General features: G+C 44.1%; 1 protein-coding gene across 4 annotated transcripts in view; it reads left to right on the top strand.

Annotated features, from left to right (window-relative positions):
• The first annotated feature begins 243 nt into the window (after positions 1-243).
• The window catches only part of CPEB2 (cytoplasmic polyadenylation element binding protein 2), a 97,112-nt gene continuing 73,886 nt past the window's right edge, over positions 244-23,469 (top strand). For 2 of the 4 annotated variants that reach the window (XM_077280033.1, XM_077280031.1), the window contains exons 1-2: positions 244-1,443; positions 20,329-20,607. In XM_077280033.1, the coding sequence (XP_077136148.1) occupies positions 379-1,443; positions 20,329-20,607 (1,344 nt within the window). In that variant the 5' untranslated portion in view covers positions 244-378. Of the gene's footprint in view, positions 1,444-20,328; positions 20,617-23,469 lie in introns of all 4 variants that reach the window. The other 2 variants (XM_077280032.1, XM_077280030.1) reach the window with 1 other exon arrangement.

Raw genomic sequence — 23,469 nt, 5'->3', positions numbered from 1 at the left:
GTGCAGGTGTCACACTGGGGGTCCCTCTGGCAGTAACCCCTTCCCCGCCGTGGCCTTCCTCCCCGGCCCAGCCCCCAGTGTCAGTGTCGGCAGGATGTCCCTGTACATAGTAATGAGGCCGCCCGTCACACTGACGTGTCTTCCTGCCTTTATAACGCAGCGCTGCAGTCGGTGAGCCGGCACACGGAGGAGAGGAGGGGGGTGGTGCCGGACACACCGGGGTCGCACACAGGCAGCACCGAGGCTACATGTGCCCCCCAGTGCTGAGGACAGTGACATTACATGCCGGCTCCTCTGTGACACACTCCGGCACAGGCTCCCCCGTAGTAACGCCGCTGCCATCCGTCTATTCTTAGCTGCTGTGTCCTCAGCCGTGTCATGGGGGATTACGGGTTCGGGTTACTGCAGACGGCCGGGAGCGGGGCCGGCAGCGGAGGGGGCGCCGGCTTGTTCGGCGGGGGAGCGTTCAGGAGCAGCCAGCAGTTCGGCTCGTCCGCCGGCAGCGCCCTGTTCCTGCCCGGCTACCCGCAGGTCATGCAGGACGAGCTGCTGCTCGGGGTGAGCTGTGCCCCCGGCAAGCCCAGTAAGGGCGGCGGGCACCAGCAGCTCTCGTCCCCGCCGCCGCCGGCCCTGCTGCTGCAGCACGGAGCCCAGGACAAGCAGCTGGGGCACAAGAGGAAGGACTTCAGCCCCCAGGAGAGCTCCGCGGCGTTCAGGGAGGAGCTGAAGAAGCCCGGGGAGGTTAATCATCGCCAGGGATCTCCCAAAGCGGAGGAGCTGGGTGTGGAGGGTCCTGACAAGCTGCTGCCAGCCTCCCCTTCCTCCTCCTCGTCCTCCTCCAGCTCGTGTTCTGCGGAGGAGGCTGCCGGGGACCCCCATGTGCCGGGATCTCCTCCTACATCTCTGGGCGCTCATCAGCTGGCAGCCAAGAACAAGCTGCAGATGGACGGGCAGAGTGGGCACCTACTGAGCGGGGGCAGCAACCTGCTGGGCAGCCCCTTCCCCGGATCTCCGGACCTCGCCAGCAGCCAGAGCCCCGGAGGATCCAGGGCTTCTCCCTCATTGGCCGGCTTTGGTACCCCCTGGTCTGTGCAGACCTCGTCCCCTCCACCAGCCCCACCATCCCAGCTCCCCCAGCAGCCGCCATCTGCGCCCCACCCTGCTGGGCACAACCTGAACGCCCTGCAGAGCCCGGAGGCTGCGGACAGCTTCTACCCTGGCATCCCCTCCTCCATCAACCCGGCCTTCTTCCACAGCTTCTCGCCCGTGTCTGCCAGCCCGTGCCCCGGCATGAACGTCCCTGGATTCAGCAGCCCCTTCTCGGCTCAGATCAATGTCAGCCAGCAGCAGAGCAGGAGGTCCCCTGTGAGCCCCCAACTGAACCCCCAGCACCACCAGGCTGCAGCCTTCCTCCAGCAGAGGAACAACTACAACCACCATCAGGTAACCTGACTGAGCACTCACTCCATCACATGAGAAGCCCCTTCTTGCTTTGTTCCCTTGTGTAGGACAATCCTATTATATTGTATGATAAAATGAGGGTCCAATCTGCCGTATTTCACCCCAAAATGCCTACTCTTTCCCCTTCCAGTAATCCATTGTGCCAGTGGGCACCATTCCTGCTGTCGTGGCATCATACCAGAATGATAGGTACCGTATTGAACATGTATCCCCCTTTTATTAGTAAAAAACCCATCCCCCAGTCTTCCCAATGACATCTTACATCTAGAAAATGGGGGTTATCATGTTCTCCGCCGTCCCTGGCCCCTTATCTGCTCTGTGACATCTGTGCGTCTCATCTGAGGAGAAGTGACAGATTAGGCTGGATCACGGGCATCTAATATTTCCTCAGGTAACCTGTGTGCCAAATCCGGGGAATGTAGCAGAGCTGAGCGGCCATGGCAGTCAATGTGGTGTTACATGGGACTGCAGGTGCACCCGGTACGACATCTGCTAAGCGATGGCTCCTTGAGCTCTGCTACATCGGTGTCCATATTGGAGCCGTGTAGTTGGCCATATGTGGGCAGAATAGGCTTGTATCTGTCATGGAAGATGAATCCCACTGGTCGGGATGATGCACTAGGCCCTAATGACAATGCGGTATTCTGCCATAGCGTACAATGACTAGTAGTGGTATAGCCCTGCCGTGCCTCATATAACCCCCATCGCCCTACATCCCCCATTATAGCACACGAGAGTCCTTCTTCCTCCCATCTGGGGCTTGGCTGCTTTGTGGCCATTTTCTGTGCTCGGTGTATATATGGCGGGGCTATTCTGTACTTGGAAATGTCGCCTGTAGTAAATAGGATGCTTGTTCGGCTCATACAGGATGTGGCTGTGGGCCGCTGTGTGTTCTGCATGGTAAATATGTCGTGTCCAGTGCAGGCGTGCTTACATGTGGTATGCGGGCATTAATAATTGTATATAGGGGACGGTATTATATACATTCATGATCTCTTCTGAGGGTCATTTTTACTCTGTAAGGTCAAATATGGGAATGGCACAAAGACCATCTTGTATCTGCAGTGCTGTGCGTATATCGGATGTAGCAGAGCTATATATATATATATATATATATATATATATATATATATATATATATATATATATATATATATATATATAACCACAGGGCGGAATGACGGCTCCGCTACATCTGTCACATCTCTACTAATTAGTGTAAAGTGCCTCAATGATGTTCCTGGGTCAAGTCTGTGACTATTGTTCACACCCAGTAATGGTCTGACACGTATCAGTCATGGCGTGGATATTTATGTGCAGCCACTTATCTTCTAGGCCTCAGTGGAGGAAAAAATCCATTAGAGAAGTCAAATTGGCTACTGGACCCATCTGGCTGAACCTGGAGCCCATAAATACATGAAGATATAAAATGGATATATGGATGGGGCAGATATTAGCTAGGTATGCTGTATGATGGATAGATTGATAGGGATAGATAATAGATAGATATGGGATATATAGATAATAGATAGATGGATAATAGATAGGTAGATAAGAGGTAGATAGGTAATAGATAGATAGATATGAGATAATAGCTAGAGGATAGATAGATAATAGATAGATATGAGATAATAGATAGAGGATAGATAGATAATAGATAGATATGAGATAATAGATAGAGAATAGATAGATATAATCGATAGGAGATAGATGAGATAATAGATAGGAGATAGATAATAGCTAGATGATAGATAAGAGGATAGATAGATAATAGATAGATATGAGATAATAGATAGATATAATTGATAGGAGATAGATATTGGATGATATTAGATATAGTGAGATATTGGACTGCTCGGTGTGAGATGTGACAGGACACCTCGGCTTTGTCCCCACAGTTGAGGGTCTCTGACACGGCGGGGCCGTCCCCCACATCGGCAGTGAGGTGCACGCTCTTTTGTCTGCGGCTCACTTATTAATAGCTGTGTACAGCTTTGATAGCAGAGGGGATTTGCAGGACATCACAGCGCTGCTCGCAGTCCTCCGTCAGCACAGGGATTAGATGGCATTCACCATCTGAAACTGAACAAGGCAGGGTAAAGCCTTTAATTCCCCAATTGTTTTCCCTTTTTTTCCCCATGTTTTGCTGAGGTATTTCTTACAGGGCTGAAAACCCGACATGACGATCTGCTGATGTTCACACACATAATTACTGGCTTGGAAATATCTCCTCTTGTTTACTGGGACCTGTGTATCTGCAATGGTCGGGGTAATGGATGCTTCCCAAATTATTATAAAAGACATTTACATAGGACAGATTAGTCAAGTTATTGGTCACCGATCCCCTCTGAAGAACAGAGGTACAGCAGAGCTGAATTAGTCACAGGTACAATTCATTGGGATTTTACTGATCGCTCCGTGATCTCTGCTTCATATTTACTACTAGTAATCTATACGAGAAATCTCATGTCATGTGTGACTATCGCAGAGGCCACTACTTCACACCACAGCCATAGCTTCCATCTATCTATCAATCATCTATCTCACATCTATGAATTATCTATCGTATCTATCTATCATCCATCTATTATTTATCTTTCTATTATCTATCTATCTAACTTATCTATCTTATCTATTTGTCTATTATCTGTCTATTATCTTATCTGTCTATTATCTATCTAACTATTATCTAACTTATCTATCTATATCTATTTATCTGTTATCTATCCATTTGTCTATCATCTATCTATTATCTATCGTGGCACATGGAGTTATTATTGGTCCATAATGGAGCTATAAAAACACTGTGTTCAACCCTACAGGACATCTATGTGAGACACCATATTCTTGGTAACTACAGCATATGCCCCCAGAAGAAGCTGGGCGAAACGTGCATCAGGGCGGAAACACACAGGGGCTGATACTTCTCTATAGCAGCAGTTTCACCTTACAAGTTTTTATTACCTCTGCACAAATGTGATTGCTAAGGGCACTTTTGTGTTGACTAGCATAGGCCCTTGTCAGCCTTTAGATGGATCCGCAGTCTAGTCATGTACATGGACCCTTATGATGAGTTTAGCCGTGTACGCTCTCATTAATACTAACCTTATCTACCGGAGATCACCTCATGTCTGTCTGTTTGTGATCATTGCTGCCATGATGCTAACCCCCATCATCATACTGGGCCCTACTGTAGGGTCATCCTGGGGATGTGGTTTGCTGACTACAAGGCTGTGAAAGGGTTACTTCCATTTCCTTGTTGCTTATCAGTGGCCGTGAATAGATAAGGGTTCATTATACCATTATAACCCTGGTATAGGGCAGTCTTTCCACTCACTTTAGGCTTTTTATATGGTCACTTGCCAATATGGATGGAAATGTAATCCAGCTCCATAGGATTGATCACTGGGTGGCCCTGGTGGGCTGTGGCTAGAAAACAAGGGCTGACAGCACATTCCTGGCCAGTATCAGTGCTGGTCATATGATGGGTTGGGACTGGTGTTTTCTAAGCCTAGGACTTGACTCATCCATGCAGTGCAGCTCATTAGTGTTTTTTTTTTGTGTTTTTTTGGCGTAGAACTAGCTAGAAAAGCACAACAAAGTCATTGCCAGGCCACAGGTTTACCCTTCGGATTTTAGAGTCCACATTGAAATGAATGGGTTAAATCTGCACCAGAAAGGTGCTTTATTCACAAACTGGAATTGACATGCAGAATCCACATCCAAAAAGCAGAGCATGGGGATAAGATTAAAGGGGCTGTCCAGCCATTAGACTGCAAGTCTGCAGTCACTCTGGGTGACCGCAGACTTGTGAATCCTCACGGTGAGGATTCCCCGGTGCCGACACTGCGAGCAGGTGGTCATGTGACCACAAGTAAATGATTTGGTCACATTCCGACTAGACATGTCCGACCTCTCTCAGTACACCTGCATTGAGCGAGGCTGCACACGTCTAGTCTGCATGTGTATGCAAATCACAGGTTACAAGTAGATTTTTTTTTTTCTCTGGATGCAGTGAATTCCTAAGCTGGAGTTATTGTTTCAGAATTTCCTCACGCTGTTCTGTTATCAGCCATTCCCACCCGATATGGAGGCCTCGACCTCCGTCGTTCCTAATGAATGGATGAAGAAGCTGCCGCCTCATGTCCATTGGCACGGCCCCAAAGTGGCTGCTTCCGTGGCAGGAAGATTATTTTAAGGTCTGTGCACCTTCAGATGTTCTCCGGGGCTATTAATGGCCGCTTTCGGGTTTTTAATATATCCGTTTGGCCGAGCTAAACCTTTACAGACAGTTTAGTTTTCAGTAAGTCTTTTTCGTTGGCAGTGCACCCTCGCTGGGGAATAGTCTGAAGGTTCAGCAATTCAGAGGATAAATGTTTTACTTTTTCTTTTTTTGGGAGGGGGGGAGGAAGAATAGATTTAATGTAATGTATGTTTTTGAGAGGCAACAAGTGTTTGTTTGTTTTTTTTACCCAATTTTTCATTTCGTTTTTTCGTTTACATTTTGTTTTTGATGTGTTTTTTTTTTTTTGCTGCACTAAATTCTTCAAGATGGCGCCCATTAATGAATTTTGTGCAAAATCGAAAAAAAGCTTTTTATCTTTGTCTTCAACCTGTTTTACGACTTTTCAACTCCAAAAAAAAAAAAAAAAAAAAAAAGTTGCACGTTCTGCTACAGTGTCGCCGATTTTACACTAAAAATTTGCATCTCCATTCATTTCAATTGGATTCTGGTCCAAGTTCGGATACAGTTCTGGTACCCAAACTGAATTTTGGCATAAGTTTTGGGTCGGGTACCAGAACCCAAACTTCTACAGGTCCACTCATCCCTAGTTACAAAGGACCACAATTTATAAACCAGAGCCAGTCCATTGCAGCAGGTCAGCCCCTGGGGTGAGAGAAGGACCCTCTCCGAGGCTGGCCGGGGTAATGTGACATTACATGGCGGCTATGTCCATCCATGTAATACATGGGAGCGCGAGGTTACCTGCCTGTGACGCTCATTGACCCAAGTACTGCTTGTAGACAGGGGTGAAACAATTCCTTTAAGGAAGCCCTCCAACACTTTTCTTTAATTTTTGCCTTGTATAGTATGAGTGGCGTAACTTGAAGCCAGTGGGCCCCGATGTAAAATCTCTAAGGGGCCCCCAACAATTATGGGTCCACAATACCATTGGTCTTTTAATGGGGGCCAAAGACGTTGTTTGGGCCGCTAAGACCCCAGGACCCATGTGTCATAATTTTATTTTATTTTTATTTTTTTATTCCACTTTTTCCAATTTTGCCAATCCCGTGATGAAATCCGCGTGAAATATAGGGACAATCATACAGAAGCCTAACTCTAGTGGGTGCAGGGGTCCCAGCGTAGACCAGTACTGTTAAAGACCCGTGATAAATGGGGGTTCCTGTTGGAAATTTTTGCTTTGGTGTCCACGAGCTTCATGCTATGTCACTATCTATATACCATGTACGTAAATTAGAAGAAACTTGGAGCAAAAAAAAAGTGCAAATAGGGTCTTATCCGAGTAAAGGAAATAAATAATTAAATAAGGTTATGGTAACCTGATAAAGTTGTGTCCACACAACCATGTAACGGGTGAGCTGCTGCAGATCCATGGGTCTTCCCACCAGTATTGCAAGAAAAAGCAGCAAAATTGTGGATTTTCCGCTGCTGATCTGTTACAAGGATCCAAAATAGAATATAAGGGTTTTTCCATTGGTCGTAGTCGACGCGTTTTGAAGTTATTCCAACCTCATATGGTTAAGTCCTGAATAACGAAACGCGTTGACTAAGATCAATAAAAAACGTTCTCTATTTTGGATCCTTATTGATCATCAGCCCGGAAAATCCACAACTTTGCTCCTTTTTCTTCATGTATGTAAATTTGGTTTCCGCTAACCCCATTCACATATATAGCGGATAATTTCTGTCCCAGTTGTTTTTTATAATGTGTCCGGGTACTTTTTAAGAGTTGGTGTGAATCAGTTTGAAGAACATCGGCCACATCGGTAATCTGTGGAAGTCCTGTAAACCGTCTCTTACCGCTCTCTTCTTTTGATTAGCCGGCCTGGCACGACATCGTCTTTGCAGCACATGTGACGTCGAGCCAGGGCGGCTAATCGAAAGTAGAGAGGTCGGAGGTTGTTCTTAGGGCTCCCGTCCAGGGCCCTGGCTGAAGGACCGCGGCTCTGGCAGGTCGATTCGCACCAACTCTACTAAGTGTTTATAATACTTCAGAAATGTGTTTTCTGTGCAGTATATACTATATATAATGACAGTCCGTCACAAGCCAACTGTGCAGCATTCCTTTTCTTCCTGTGTCGCCCTGTATAGCCCTTCTCACGTTGCGCTGCTATATGAGCTGTGTCTGACATCTTGTACATGACGAGGCGTACTGACATGTGCAGCCTCGGTAGGGTCACCAGTTCACCCTGAAGTGATACCCCCCCATATACATTTTGGCTCTAGAAATAAAATGGCTGTGTATTTGAAAAGCAGAATATAAAGATAGCCGTCCGCTAACGTAGCACAGAGCATTCGCTATACGCAGGTATTGAGAACATTTTCGAAAGCAAAAATACAATCCAGTCTTTTGTGGAGGAGAAAAAGAGGCTGTGTGTATCAGAAGCGTTCTGTCACATTGTGGAAGGGGGCATTTTTAGTTACTGTTTCATTTTAAGGGGACCTGTCACTTGACATGAATATGTATTTTTTTATATCTGGTGTAAATGCCGCTGTTCTCCTGAATCCGACGCTGTTTTTCTTTTGTTTCTGCGCCTCTCCGTTTCTGACATGTGACCACTTCTTTGTAGTATATTAATCTAATCTGCTTAGTCATGTGGGAGTGATCTTCAACTGTTCTCTATGGGAAAGACCACACCCACTTGGAAACAAGACTAGATTAATATACTGTGAAGAAGGGGTCGTATCTCAGGAATGGAGAGGCGCAGGAACAAAAGAAAAACATCTCCGGATTCAGGAGAACAACGGCAATTACGACGGGTAAATATTTGCATAGTGATAGATCTTCTTTAATTTAGGATTTTCTTTGTAATTATACCCTTGAACTAGCCCCTTATGGAGGAAACTCATCATAGTCCCTTTTTTTTTTTTTTTTTTTTTTTTTTGAAGCAGAAGTCCTTTTTTGAGGCCTAAATATGGGCTTGAATTTGTAGCTACGGTATTTATTTTCTGCCAAAGCCCTATCACCGAGGTAGGTTTGCTTTTTAGCGCTCAACCTTCCATCCAGCTTTTAGGGTTACATGCCCTGTAGCCAGGGCTGTGGAGTCAGTAAGCCAAACCATTGACTCCTCAATTTCCATGACACCGACTCCACCAACATGGGCTCCGACTCCACTGCCCTGCCCGTAGGACATCACATGAGGCCTGATATTGTGCTGACCCTATAGGCTTCCTCCTCTGACGAGCACTGTGATATTTCCATTCACCACCCTCCACGTGTCCTATTTGTAAGGATATGGACTATGCGGTTGCTCTTTTTTAACCTTTTGTCCATTTTCCTGCATACACAGCTGAGATCAGCGTGGGGACGGAGTCACAAGGAAGTCACATGCCCTCCACACCATCACTTTTCTTAAACTATACCCGCGCTGGGGACCCGAGGCTCCTGTCTGCATCTGATTGCGCACTGAGGAGCTACAGATATGATATCACTGATTTAGGGTGAAGCATGTGACTGTTACACCTCTTCAGCCATGTCCCCCCCCCACATGTGAACATGCTGCAGTTTTTTCCATAATGTTTTTTTTCTGAAAGTGACTGAACTAAAATATGTATCGTCCCTTTTTGGTGTCCTTTTAGGGTAGAAGCTCTGTGATTCTGCAGTTACAATGCTATAGCGATCATACATGCATTTTTCAAGCTCCGCGGAGATGTCTATAGGGAAAAAAAAAGCACCAAAAAATGCAGATTTCTGCAGCTTCTTTTAATGCACTGTGGGCACGAGTTTTCATAGAATAAAAACTGCTATAAACAGTAGATTTTCCACCCAAAAAAAAACAGATTTTACACCACATTTGAACATAGTTTTGTGTTTCTTGAATATTAAAAGAAGTAGGAATTACATGTGGGGGTCCACGTGATGATCCAGATAGTGATCTATGTGATGATTCAGGCAAGGATCCAGGTGGTAACCCAGATAATGATCCACACGATGATCAAGGTGAGGTTCAGGCGTTGATCTAGGTGGGAATCGACATGGTGATCCAGTTGGAGATCTCGGTGGGATTCAGATTTTGATCGAGATGGGAATCCACATGGGGATCCAGATAGTAATCTAAGTGATAATCGAGGTGGGATTCGATATTGATCCAGGTGGGAATCCACATGGTTGTCCAGGTGACGATCAGAGTGAAGTTCAGGTGTTGATCCAGATGAGGTTTCACATGGTGATCCAGATAGTGATCCATGTGATGATCAAGGTGGAATTCAAGTGATGACCCAGGTGGAGATCCACATAGTGATACAGGTGTTGATCTGGGTAGGAATCCATTTGGTGATCCAGATATTGATCCTGGTGGTGACCACTATTAATTGGATGACCATGTGACTAATAGGGGGGGTCCCGAAAGCTATAGTATAACAGGAAGAATGATGCTTAAGTCCTGATATGGTGAGTGCTTATGAGACTATTATACATTGTGGGCTGTATAGTGAAAGCATATGCTGGCATTTCTACATGGGCACTTTAGGTTATCCTGGACCTCATATCTGTATATCCTGGACTTCTAATATCTGTATATCCTGGGCCTCTAATATCTGTATATCCTGGACCTCATATCTGTATATCCTGGACCTCATATCTGTATATCCTGGACCTCATATCTGTATATCCTGGACCTGATATCTGTATATCCTGGGCCTCTGATATCTGTATATCCTGGGCCTCTAATATCTGTATATCCTGGGCCTCATATCTGTATATCCTGGGCCTCTGATATCTGTATATCCTGGACCTCATATCTGTATATCCTGGGCCTCTGATATCTGTATATCCTGGACCTCTGATATCTGTATATCCTGGGCCTCTGATATCTGTATATCCTGGGCCTCTGATATCTGTATATCCTGGGCCTCTGATATCTGTATATCCTGGGCCTCTGATATCTGTATATCCTGGACCTCTGATATCTGTATATCCTGGACCTCTGATATCTGTATATCCTGGACCTCTGATATCTGTATATCCTGGGCCTCTGATATCTGTATATCCTGGGCCTCTGATATCTGTATATCCTGGGCCTCTGATATCTGTATATCCTGGGCCTCTGATATCTGTATATCCTGGGCCTCTGATATCTGTATATCCTGGACCTCTGATATCTGTATATCCTGGACCTCTGATATCTGTATATCCTGGACCTCTGATATCTGTATATCCTGGACCTCTGATATCTGTATATCCTGGACCTCTGATATCTGTATATCCTGGACCTCATGTCTGTATATCCTGGACCTCTGATATCTGTATATCCTGGACCTCTGATATCTGTATATCCTGGGCCTCTGATATCTGTATATCCTGGACCTCATGTCTGTATATCCTGGACCTCATATCTGTATATCCTGGACCTCTGATATCTGTATATCCTGGACCTCATGTCTGTATATCCTGGACCTCTGATATCTGTATATCCTGGACCTCTGATATCTGTATATCCTGGGCCTCTGATATCTGTATATCCTGGACCTCTGATATCTGTATATCCTGGACCTCTGATATCTGTATATCCTGGACCTCTGATATCTGTATATCCTGGACCTCATGTCTGTATATCCTGGACCTCTGATATCTGTATATCCTGGACCTCTGATATCTGTATATCCTGGACCTCATGTCTGTATATCCTGGACCTCTGATATCTGTATATCCTGGACCTCTGATATCTGTATATCCTGGACCTCTGATATCTGTATATCCTGGACCTCATGTCTGTATATCCTGGACCTCTGATATCTGTATATCCTGGACCTCTGATATCTGTATATCCTGGGCCTCTGATATCTGTATATCCTGGACCTCATGTCTGTATATCCTGGACTTCTGATATCGGTATATCCTGGACCTCTGATATCTGTATATCCTGGACCTCATATCTGTATATCCTGGACCTCATATCTGTATATCCTGGACCTCATATCTGTATATCCTGGACCTGATATCTGTATATCCTGGGCCTCTGATATCTGTATATCCTGGGCCTCTGATATCTGTATATCCTGGACCTCTGATATCTGTATATCCTGGACCTCATGTCTGTATATCCTGGACCTCTGATATCTGTATATCCTGGACCTCTGATATCTGTATATCCTGGACCTCTGATATCTGTATATCCTGGGCCTCTGATATCTGTATATCCTGGACCTCTGATATCTGTATATCCTGGACCTCTGATATCTGTATATCCTGGACCTCTGATATCTGTATATCCTGGGCCTCTGATATCTGTATATCCTGGACCTCTGATATCTGTATATCCTGGACCTCATGTCTGTATATCCTGGGCCTCTGATATCTGTATATCCTGGACCTCTGATATCTGTATATCCTGGACCTCTGATATCTGTATATCCTGGACCTCTGATATCTGTATATCCTGGACCTCTGATATCTGTATATCCTGGACCTCTGATATCTGTATATCCTGGACCTCTGATATCTGTATATCCTGGGCCTCTGATATCTGTATATCCTGGGCCTCTGATATCTGTATATCCTGGGCCTCTAATATCTGTATATCCTGGGCCTCATATCTGTATATCCTGGGCCTCTGATATCTGTATATCCTGGACCTCATATCTGTATATCCTGGGCCTCTGATATCTGTATATCCTGGACCTCTGATATCTGTATATCCTGGACCTCATATCTGTATATCCTGGACCTCATATCTGTATATCCTGGACCTCATATCTGTATATCCTGGGCCTCTGATATCTGTATATCCTGGGCCTCTGATATCTGTATATCCTGGACCTCTGATATCTGTATATCCTGGACCTCATATCTGTATATCCTGGACCTCATATCTGTATATCCTGGACCTCATATCTGTATATCCTGGACCTGATATCTGTATATCCTGGGCCTCTGATATCTGTATATCCTGGGCCTCTGATATCTGTATATCCTGGACCTCTGATATCTGTATATCCTGGACCTCATGTCTGTATATCCTGGACCTCTGATATCTGTATATCCTGGACCTCTGATATCTGTATATGCTGGGCCTCTGATATCTGTATATCCTGGACCTCTGATATCTGTATATCCTGGACCTCTGATATCTGTATATCCTGGACCTCTGATATCTGTATATCCTGGGCCTCTGATATCTGTATATCCTGGACCTCTGATATCTGTATATCCTGGACCTCATGTCTGTATATCCTGGGCCTCTGATATCTGTATATCCTGGACCTCTGATATCTGTATATCCTGGACCTCTGATATCTGTATATCCTGGACCTCTGATATCTGTATATCCTGGACCTCTGATATCTGTATATCCTGGACCTCTGATATCTGTATATCCTGGACCTCTGATATCTGTATATCCTGGACCTCTGATATCTGTATATCCTGGGCCTCTGATATCTGTATATCCTGGGCCTCTAATATCTGTATATCCTGGGCCTCATATCTGTATATCCTGGGCCTCTGATATCTGTATATCCTGGACCTCATATCTGTATATCCTGGGCCTCTGATATCTGTATATCCTGGACCTCTGATATCTGTATATCCTGGGCCTCTGATATCTGTATATCCTGGGCCTCTGATATCTGTATATCCTGGGCCTCTGATATCTGTATATCCTGGGCCTCTGATATCTGTATATCCTGGACCTCTGATATCTGTATATCCTGGACCTCTGATATCTGTATATCCTGGGCCTCTGATATCTGTATATCCTGGGCCTCTGATATCTGTATATCCTGGACCTCTGATATCTGTATATCCTGGGCCTCTGATATCTGTATATCCTGGGCCTCTGATATCTGTATATCCTGGGCCTCTGATATCTGTATATCCTGGGCCTCTGATATCTGTATATCCTGGACCTCTGATATCTGTATATCCTGGACCTCTGATATCTGTATATCCTGGACCTCTGATATCTGTATATCCTGGACCTCATATCTGTATATCCTGGGCCTCTGATATCTGTATATCCTGGACCTCATATCTGTATATCCTGGGCCTCTGATATCTGTATATCCTGGACCTCTGATATCTGTATATCCTGGACCTCATATCTGTATATCCTGGGCCTCTGATATCTGTATATCCTGGACCTCATATCTGTATATCCTGGACCTCTGATATCTGTATATCCTGGACCTCATATCTGTATATCCTGGGCCTCTGATATCTGTATATCCTGGACCTCTGATATCTGTATATCCTGGGCCTCTGATATCTGTATATCCTGGGCCTCTAATATCTGTATATCCTGGGCCTCATATCTGTATATCCTGGGCCTCTGATATCTGTATATCCTGGACCTCATATCTGTATATCCTGGGCCTCTGATATCTGTATATCCTGGACCTCTGATATCTGTATATCCTGGGCCTCTGATATCTGTATATCCTGGGCCTCTGATATCTGTATATCCTGGGCCTCTGATATCTGTATATCCTGGGCCTCTGATATCTGTATATCCTGGGCCTCTGATATCTGTATATCCTGGACCTCTGATATCTGTATATCCTGGACCTCTGATATCTGTATATCCTGGACCTCTGATATCTGTATATCCTGGACCTCTGATATCTGTATACAGCTTTCCTGGGCATCTTCGTGATCTCCTGCACCTACTTTTTCTCCGTCATCACTGGAAGCATCCACATTTCTCCAGTACAATATGACACCCACAAAAACACCCTGATCAATTACTCATTCATTCTGCAGAAATGTGTCCTGGTGCCAAGGGTTGAGTCTTCTGTGTGTTCATATTCTCTATTTATGGAGCCCTGATACACCCATCACATGCTTGGCACCAGCTTGCTGTGCTTCTATATACATCTGCCACCTAAATGTAACGCAATATACGCCCGGGTGCCCTGCACTCAAATAAACCCCACACTTGTTCTGTCTGGAAATCAAATAGGGGCTTATTATAGGGGGGTTGTAAAGGACCTCCGTCTATTAGCCAAATCATATTGGGTTTTTATAAAGAATGTCTGTCAGTCGGGAAGACTTGGCACATCAATGTATTACATGGAAAAACCATTGATTCCATTGGGAATTGTGTAACGGTGCATTTCATTTCTGGTGACTAGTACAGTTGCTGGGGTCCCAACAACTGTGAACAATACCTTTACATGGCGGTACTTCACTTCCCAGAATACTCTGTTATGGGCCTGGCATGAGTATACCATAGTTGGTACTCTGGCCGCATTAAACTGAGGTCCTGCAGACAGGGTGGTCCATAAAGACCCATATGAGGAGCATTGGTTGGGGGGAGCTCTGTTACAGATTGTTCTTCAGGGGCTTGGACCTTCAGTCATGACTTTAGATCCTGGCTGGTTCACAGGGTAATTTTCAGTCCTATATTACTAGGGCAGGTCCTGAGTGATGACCTCTGATGGTGCTGTTCTGGTAGCCGTAATGGTGGTCACACAGCGTCATGAAGGACAGGCTGACTAGACTATGTGGCTACCTCAGTGGTTGATTTGAGCACTTAATGTTGGAGAAGCTTGACTTGATGGCTACATTGGGCGCGTCGTGGTTTGGGATCTTTGTAGTATTCCCTGTCTGTAACTCCTGCCGTCCCACCCAGGCTCCTGACACAAAACCTTTTATTGGCAGCCCTATTATCGCTAATGAGTGTTTATAGCTCGATGCCTGAAATAGTAGTGTGTCCTCTCATTATGACTACGCTGTCATTAGCCGTTCCCTCTTGGTTTGGCCGGTTCAGTCACATTATTGCAGTTGATGGTGCTTTTGTTTGTGTCGTCGTGTTTGGTGGTAAGCGGAGCCTTGGTAGCTGGAAAACACTTTTTTTTCTTGTTGGTGTTTCCCGGCAGAACAATAGAGGAAATTCTTCGCTGGTGAATAAGATCTGTGACTGTGAAAAGCTGTGCGTTGTCGTGTTAGGGTGACGTATGGAAAGGTGAAGGAAAGTCGTCATCTTCTACTGAGTGACCATGGTGGCACACGGACTCCCTTCCATCTCTGAGTTTGTTTCCCATAGAGTTGTCATTAATGGTCCCAGAGTGGTGTAAGAAATTTAAAAAAAGTACGCCCCCCCCCCCCCCCCGCTGATCTCTGTGTATCAGAAAAAACCGCTGCAACCAGTCACTGACCACTGATTGGCTGCAGCCTTCACATTTTATCCAAATAGGAATAGAGGCACCGGTCAGGGAGGTAAGAATATATATATTTTTTTATTTATTACACCCCCCCCATGTTTAAAAGTAACGATGACCCCAAGTCTATGATCATACCCGGTTGGGCACAGCATGGGTCATGGCAAGGGGCATGGCATGTACCTTGAGGACTTACATGAAAAGGGTCTGACTACTGAGCAGAAAAGATGTCCGATTCTTCATAGCTTCCTATCAGATCTAGTTATATACTTGATAAATTACCGCGTAGCTTTATAACATAGAAGCCGAGGTTTGGCATGCTGTTATGGGGTATAGTGGAGTCATATCGGGGTCTGGAGGCGTAGTAGCAGCTAAGATTTTGGGTGGAACTTGTTTGCTTTTGGTTACCACACCCAATATTTTCCGGTGTGGTCGCTCGCACTTTTTATTTCTGTAGTACCGGTATTGCTGCAGTCAGTGGTTCAGCCTTTATGCCCAGCAGCACGCTTTGGGTTTTCTATAAATAAGGTGATGCCGTGATTTGGGAGGCCCTTTGGATTCATATACAGTCGGCTCTTTCACACTATACTTCTGAAAATTCCCACTCACATGATGGAGAATTCCAGCTGCATTCCTGAGCAATCTGCAATCTACATAATGTATGAAGTCTGCAGACATATTATGTGTATATATATATGTATAGGGTTGGCCGGGTATCGGGTGTATCTGTGGGACACTTGCTTATCTTATGCTTATCATACAACTGACCTATTGTGATTCTGCCTACTAAATGCCCACATGTATACAGGACTTGGTGAGTACTGATAAGTCTCTTAGATCAGGAGTATATAGTGTGACACTGTTATTTTCAAGTATCCTGGTGTGAAAAGGTTTTATTTTTTAACAAGGTCCCTCATTTGCCCTATTCTGACCCTGTCTTAACTAGGACCTGTCACTTGCCCCAAATAATTGAGATACAGTGCCTTGCGAAAGTATTCAGCTCCCTGAAACTTTTCAACCTTTCCCCACATATCATGCTTCAAACATAAAGATACCAAATGTAAATTTTTGGTGAAGAATCAACAACAAGTGGAACACAATTGTGAAGTTGAACGAAATTTATTGGTTATTTTACATTTTTGTGGAAATTCAAAAACTGAAAAGTGGGGCGTGCAATATTATTCGGCCCCTTTACTTACAGTGCAGCAAACTCACTCCAGAAGTTCATTGTGGATCTCTGAATGATCCAATGTTGTCCTAAATGCCTAATGATGATAAATGTAATCCACCCGTGTGTAATCAAGTCTCCGTATAAATGCACCTGCTCTGTGATAGTCTTAGTGTTCTGTTTGAAGCACCGAGAGCATCATGAAGACCAAGGAACACAACAGGCAGGTCCGTGATACTGTTGTGGAGAAGTTTAAAGCCGGATTTGGATACAAAATGATTTCCAAAACTTTAAACATTCCAAGGAGAACTGTGCAAGTGATCATATTGAAATGGAAGGAGTATCATAGCACTGCAAATCTACCAAGACCCGGCCGTCCCTCTAAACTTCCATCTCAAACAAGGAGAAGACTGATCAGAGATGCAGCCAAGAGGCCCATGATCACTCTGGATGAACTGCAGAGATCTACAGCTGAGGTGGGACAGTCTGTCCATAGGACAACAATCAGTCGTCGACCGCACAATTCTGGCCTTTATGGAAGAGTGGCAAGAAGAAAGCCATTTCTTAAAGATATCCATAAGTGTCATTTAAAGTTTGCAACAAGCCACCCGGGAGACACACCAAACATGTGGAAGAAGGTGCTCTGGTCAGATGAAACCAGAATCGAACTCTTTGGCAACAATGACAAACGATATGTTTGGCGTAAAGGCAACACAGCTCATCACCCTGAACACACCATCCCCACTGTCAAACATGGTGGTGGCAGCATCATGGTTTGGGCCTACTTTTCTTCAGCAGGGACAGGGAAGATGGTTAAAATTGATGGGAAGATGGATGGAGCCAAATACAGGACCATTCTTGAAGAAAACCTGTTAGAGTCTGCAAAAGACCTGAGATTGGGATGGAGATTTGTCTTCCAACAAGACAATGATCCCAAACATAAAGTAAAATCTACAATGGAATGGTTCACAAATAAATGTATCCAGGTGTTAGAATGGTCAAGTGAAAGTCCAGACCTCAATCCAATCCGGAATCTGTGGAAAGAGCTGAAAACTGCTGTTCACAAACGATCTCCATAATAATAATAATAATAATCTTTATTTTTATATAGTGCTAACATATTTCGCAGCGCTTTACAGTTTGCACACATTATCATCACTGTCCCCGATGGGGCTCACAATCTAAATTCCCTATCAGTATGTCTTTGGAATGTGGGAGGAAACCAGAGTACCCGGAGGAAACCTCACTGAGCTCGAGCTGTTTGCCAAGGAAGAATGGGCAAGAATTTCAGTCTCTCGATGTACAAAACTGATAGACATACCCCAAGCGACTCGCAGCTGTAATCGCAGCAAAAGGTGGCGCAACAAAGTATTAAGTTAAAGGGGCCGAATAATATTGCATGCCCCACTTTTCAGTTTTTGATTTTCCACAAAAATTTAAAATAACTTCACAATTGTGTTCCACTTGTTGATTCTTCACCAAAAATTTACATTTGGTATCTTTATGTTTGAAGCATAATATGTGGGAAAAGGTTGAAAAGTACCAGGGAGCCGAATACTTTCGCAAGGCACTGTAAATACCTTTCAGAAATCCCTTAACTCCCCTTATTCTGCTGCTTTTTACCATTTTGCGCTGCGTCTCTTCATTTCAGAGATATTCACATTTGTTGCTTTTGGAACGCACTATGTGAAATCTCTACTTGTAGTGCAACTGGTGGGTGGTTCTTCAAAGTCTTCTTTGGGGTCGTGTTTCACCCTCCTCTTACAGATGTTTCCAATCCCATCTCAGAAGTCTGAGACCGCTTGACTTCTAGATAATAGGCTGAGCTGTGATTGGCCGTGTCTGGGAGGAAGGGTGAAGGGACACGCCCCCAGAGAAGACTGAACAGACGCCCAGTTGCACTACAAGCAGAGATTTCACATACAATATTAAACAAATGTGAATATCTTTGCAATGGAGAGGCACATTGTAAAATGGAAAAGTGTCATAATAAGGGGAGCTCAGGGATTTTTACAAGGCATTTCACAATTTGTTTTGGATTAGGTGACAGGTTCTTTTTAAGGGCACTATTTTGTGGCTAGCACAAAATTATAAGCAGTTTTATGTTACGAAGACTGTATGGATTTTCTATTACTATATGGTTCTTGTGGCGGGATAGACATTTTTAGGGTATGTTCCCATGTAGCTTATTCACTTGGGGTGAAATTCACCAATTATTATAGTAGAAGTACGGTATTTTGAATGAAATGTACCTAAAAGTCGATGTCAGTTTATTCTTAAGTTGTCCTTGTGTATTTCACTATTGGCAATGCATTGGGTAACATATGGAGAATGTCCGCTCCTTTTCTGCATTGAAGTCCACAATATTATTAACCGCCATGCGTTTCCTGCATTTTTTTTTTTTTCTGCTGTGGAAAACACAAAGTATTTACCTAGTGTGGGAACTTACCTTATGGCTTCCAAAAACTATATACATTGTCCACCCCAGATATATTCCCTGCGTATAGTTTTTATTTCCTTCTCTTACTTCCTCCCCAAGTCGTCTTGCTGCACCTGTTCCAGGTTTCGGAGATTCCTAGACTGCAGTTTTGACATATAGTAAAGGCATGGAAATACCATGTAGTGACTCTGTCCTTGATTCTTGACTTACCGTAAAAGTGTTGTCAGGATCTAAAAAATGTTTACAGCGATTTATTTTTCGATAATACCAATTGAAAACTTGGGTTTAGAATGGCACAATAGAGATGACTCTACAACATGACCTTGGCGCTACTACTCACTTAGTCGATCAGACATCGGTCCAGGAGACATTCTTTGACTCTTCGATCTTAATGTGGGGATACCTTGTCCCTGGCCAAGTTGCAAACTGTCCTAATTTACCCGGCTACGTGGTTTGAGAGTTGTCCATCAGCAGTAGACACCTGATAAACTTGCACCAAGCTTCTTGTAAAAGGATCTCAAGGAGGCCTTGTAAGCTTCAATTACAAGGATCTCAAGGTGGCCTTATTACATTTCTAGCCTACAATGTGTAATTTAATTTAAGGCTGGCTTAAAAAACAATCACGTTCTTGGAAAAAAATTATAGCCTGTGTAATACGGTCCAACAATATGTTATAGTTATGGCTCACAATGGTTCTCTATACCCATGATACAAGATAATACTGGAGCTCATGCTTCCTCAAGGCCATCAAATAAAGTTGGGGATCATTGTGTCTTATTTTTAGGTCTCCTATATACCATTGATATAAGCAGAATCTTAAGATAATTCTGATCTAGTCGTCTTAGTGTAGATATTTCTATATCACATGGAAGTTTACAGCGAAACATACTCCTAATTTTGTCTTTGTTTCTCTTGCAGCCTATGGTCAAGCAGTCTCCATGGAGTAGCCACCAAGGCAGCGGCTGGAGCACGGGCAGCATGTCCTGGGGAGGGATGCATGGCAGAGATCGCCGCACCGCTAATATGGGAATGCCTGGCACCATGAACCAAATCTCCCCTCTAAAGAAGCCCTTCTCTGGGAACGTCATCGCCCCACCTAAATTCACACGATCCAACCCATCGCTTACTCCCAAGTCTTGGATTGATGACAATGTGTTCAGGACAGACAACAACAGCAACTCTCTCTTACCCTTACAGGTAAGAATGGTATGTAACTGCACTTTACCCTTATGCATGCTATATATATATATATATACTGTCTATGTCTAAAATCCCTGCCTACTCCACTCAGAAAAGACCCAAGGCAACCCAACGTACGTACTGACCAGTTACCCCCTCCTCCTAGAGGTTGCCCAACTTCTTCATTTCCTTCTCGAAATGGCAAAGCAAATGATTGTTTTTTTCAACTATCATGGCGTTTCCTCTATTTTTTTTACCTAAAAGGGTTATTGTAAAAATTGTGTGACTCCCAGAAAGTCATTTTGTGAACATTTACTCAGCAGTTATGACTAGAGAGCATATTAATAAAGTCAATTTTCAGCCATAGAAAGTGTCGTAAGGCATGGTCAGGATATGCCATTACTTAGGCTGGGGTCACCTTGCGTTTTTTAGCATACGATCAGTTTATCGGTTGTGGCTTATGTCCGAAGCCTTGGAAAAACGTGACTCAGAGGTCTGCGCTGACGGGCAACTTGACTGGAACGATGCAGACGGAGTCACTGGGTCCTCTGTCGAACATCATTTTTGGCCATATCTGTCTACTGGAGGTGGGATCCAAGACCTAGTCGACCGCGTAAATGCAATGTGAACACGGCCTTACTTTTAGGGCAAGTAAAGACCCCTATCAAATAATACGGAAGTAGAGAAGTGGGTCCTCAGACTCGTAGCTTTTTAGCACTTCCAGAAGAACAAAGTCCAGGTTAAGAAGTGGAAAACGGTGCCGACGCAATATTACTTCTAAAATACGTTTTAATTCTGGAACTAAATGGGTTAATAATGAAGGAAACTTTCTAATTGCTCCAAAAGTATTTTGGGGGAATTAAAAAAAAAAAAAAAAAAATGTTTTTCAGTCATCAAATAAAACACCTCTATTAAAGAACGTTTTTGCCACAAAAGATCCTAAAGTTTGGTTCAGAAGACCTAATTTCACCGTTCATATATGGACTGCAATGCCCGCGGGTTCTGACCCAACTTACAACCTTGGACGATATGAGTCCGGATCTGGAGATACCATGTGAATTACGGCAGTCTGAACCTTGCCTTAGGGTACGTTCACACAAACGTATTTTCTGGAGAAAGGAAGACCAATGATTTTTCACGCAGACCTAATGGAAAAAAATTGGAGAATGCACGATTTATGGTCCAGACTAGTGCATATAAATAGTAGGCAGCTCCATCCTTTATATGGACGAGGGTAACCAAATCTGTACATTTCACATCATGTGCAGACCCATAGGTTACCCAGGTCTGCCATATAGAAGAAATAATCTCCAGAGCCCAGGTTTTGAGACCACGGAGGCGATACACATGTCTGCCTGCCAGTGAAGCAGGTGTGTTTAGTGACAGTCGCTCTCCTCCCCTGGCAGGAGGCCATGTTCCCCTCGCACTCCAATGCCTTACAAGGCTGTTCTGCTGTGAAGGGCGACTGTGTTTGTCTGCTTTGTTTTCATGTGGGCAGTAAGAATGGCTTTGGGATAATTACAGAGGCCTTAAACTGGGTGAAGCCAGCTATGGTCAGCCGGAATGATCTTCATCAGGACCGTAATGTGGTGTGTGACAACACATCTGTGTGTGCGTATAAATAAAGTTATTATTGCTTGTTTATCGGCGGGGCCCCAATTTGTTACTCTGGAATGGTAGTATTATGTTATTGTATATGGGCCTAAGGCGGGGAATAAAAAGAAAGCGTAGTCACAATCCCGACTGGTGTTCCTACGCCATCCCCCGCCGGTCACTTGGCCGCCGAATGGCTGCAGGAGTCACGTGACATTAGAGACCGGTGAGGGTCAACGTGACCAAGACACCAAGATCTTAATTCCCCACATCCTGGGCCCATACACATAATTTTTAACCTATTTTTGCCCTTCAAGGGTCATTCCAATCACGTTCTTTGATAGCTGATGGGAATAACTCCATCGAGCTGCCGAGCACGAGAGGTGAAGCTACAGATGTGGTCGGCAGCGCCTGAGCTACACCGTTTCCGTAACTCCTATTGATAAAGCGTCTCTTGTGGCTTTTCCTTTTTTTGTTAACTTTTCTTCTAGTACTCAAAATGCATTTTGGTTTATGGTCTTTATGTGTTTTTTTTTTTTTAATGTGTTTTTCTTGCATTTTTACCATTTACTTAATTATTGGATATAAAAAAGATCAGGAAAATATTGAACTAAGTGGAAATCAATTGAAAAGGGAGTGAAGGAGGCTCTAAGGCTATGTTCACATGGAGTTTTTTTTGAAACGTTTAAAAAAACTTGGAGTTTTTTTTTTTTTTTTACTATAAAACCGCTTCAGCAAACTCTCCTTTTCTGAGGAGTTTTTAGAAAAGTCGTTATTTTCCTGAAGAATTTTCAATGAGTTTTCTTGTTCCTAAACTATGTTTTTATTGCAGCCTTTTTATTGGTCAGTGCCTAGTTTGGAGATTTTTCCTTCAAGCTCCGTTTTTAGAAAAAAGTGGCTTTCCTTTTTTTTTTTTTTTTTCCCCACCAGGCAGTTTTCAAGCCTCTGTAGGGAAAAAAACCCACCCTAAATACTCAGAGTGGATTTCCTATAGAAATGAATAGGAAGAGTTTTGGAAGTGCCTTTGAAACTGCTTTTGGGCAGGATCCTCTCCAAAAAATCTCAGTGTGAACATAGCCTGAGTTTTTACAGGGACTCTTTCATCATAAATCTGCAGTTCAATCTTCAGGCACCATTTTATTGAGCAGCAGAAGCTGAGAAGATTGATATATAGTTTGGTGAGAAAAGATTTAGGATAACCTGTGTTTTCATCATTTTAACCTCTGCTCTTTCTGGGACTTTTGGTCCAGTGGGCGGTCCCATCAGTGACAGCTATATGGACACACT

Source organism: Ranitomeya variabilis, chromosome 1 (genome assembly GCF_051348905.1).
Source record: "Ranitomeya variabilis isolate aRanVar5 chromosome 1, aRanVar5.hap1, whole genome shotgun sequence".
Lineage (NCBI taxonomy): Eukaryota > Metazoa > Chordata > Amphibia > Anura > Dendrobatidae > Ranitomeya > Ranitomeya variabilis.
This window is presented reverse-complemented; position numbering and strand designations above follow the sequence as displayed.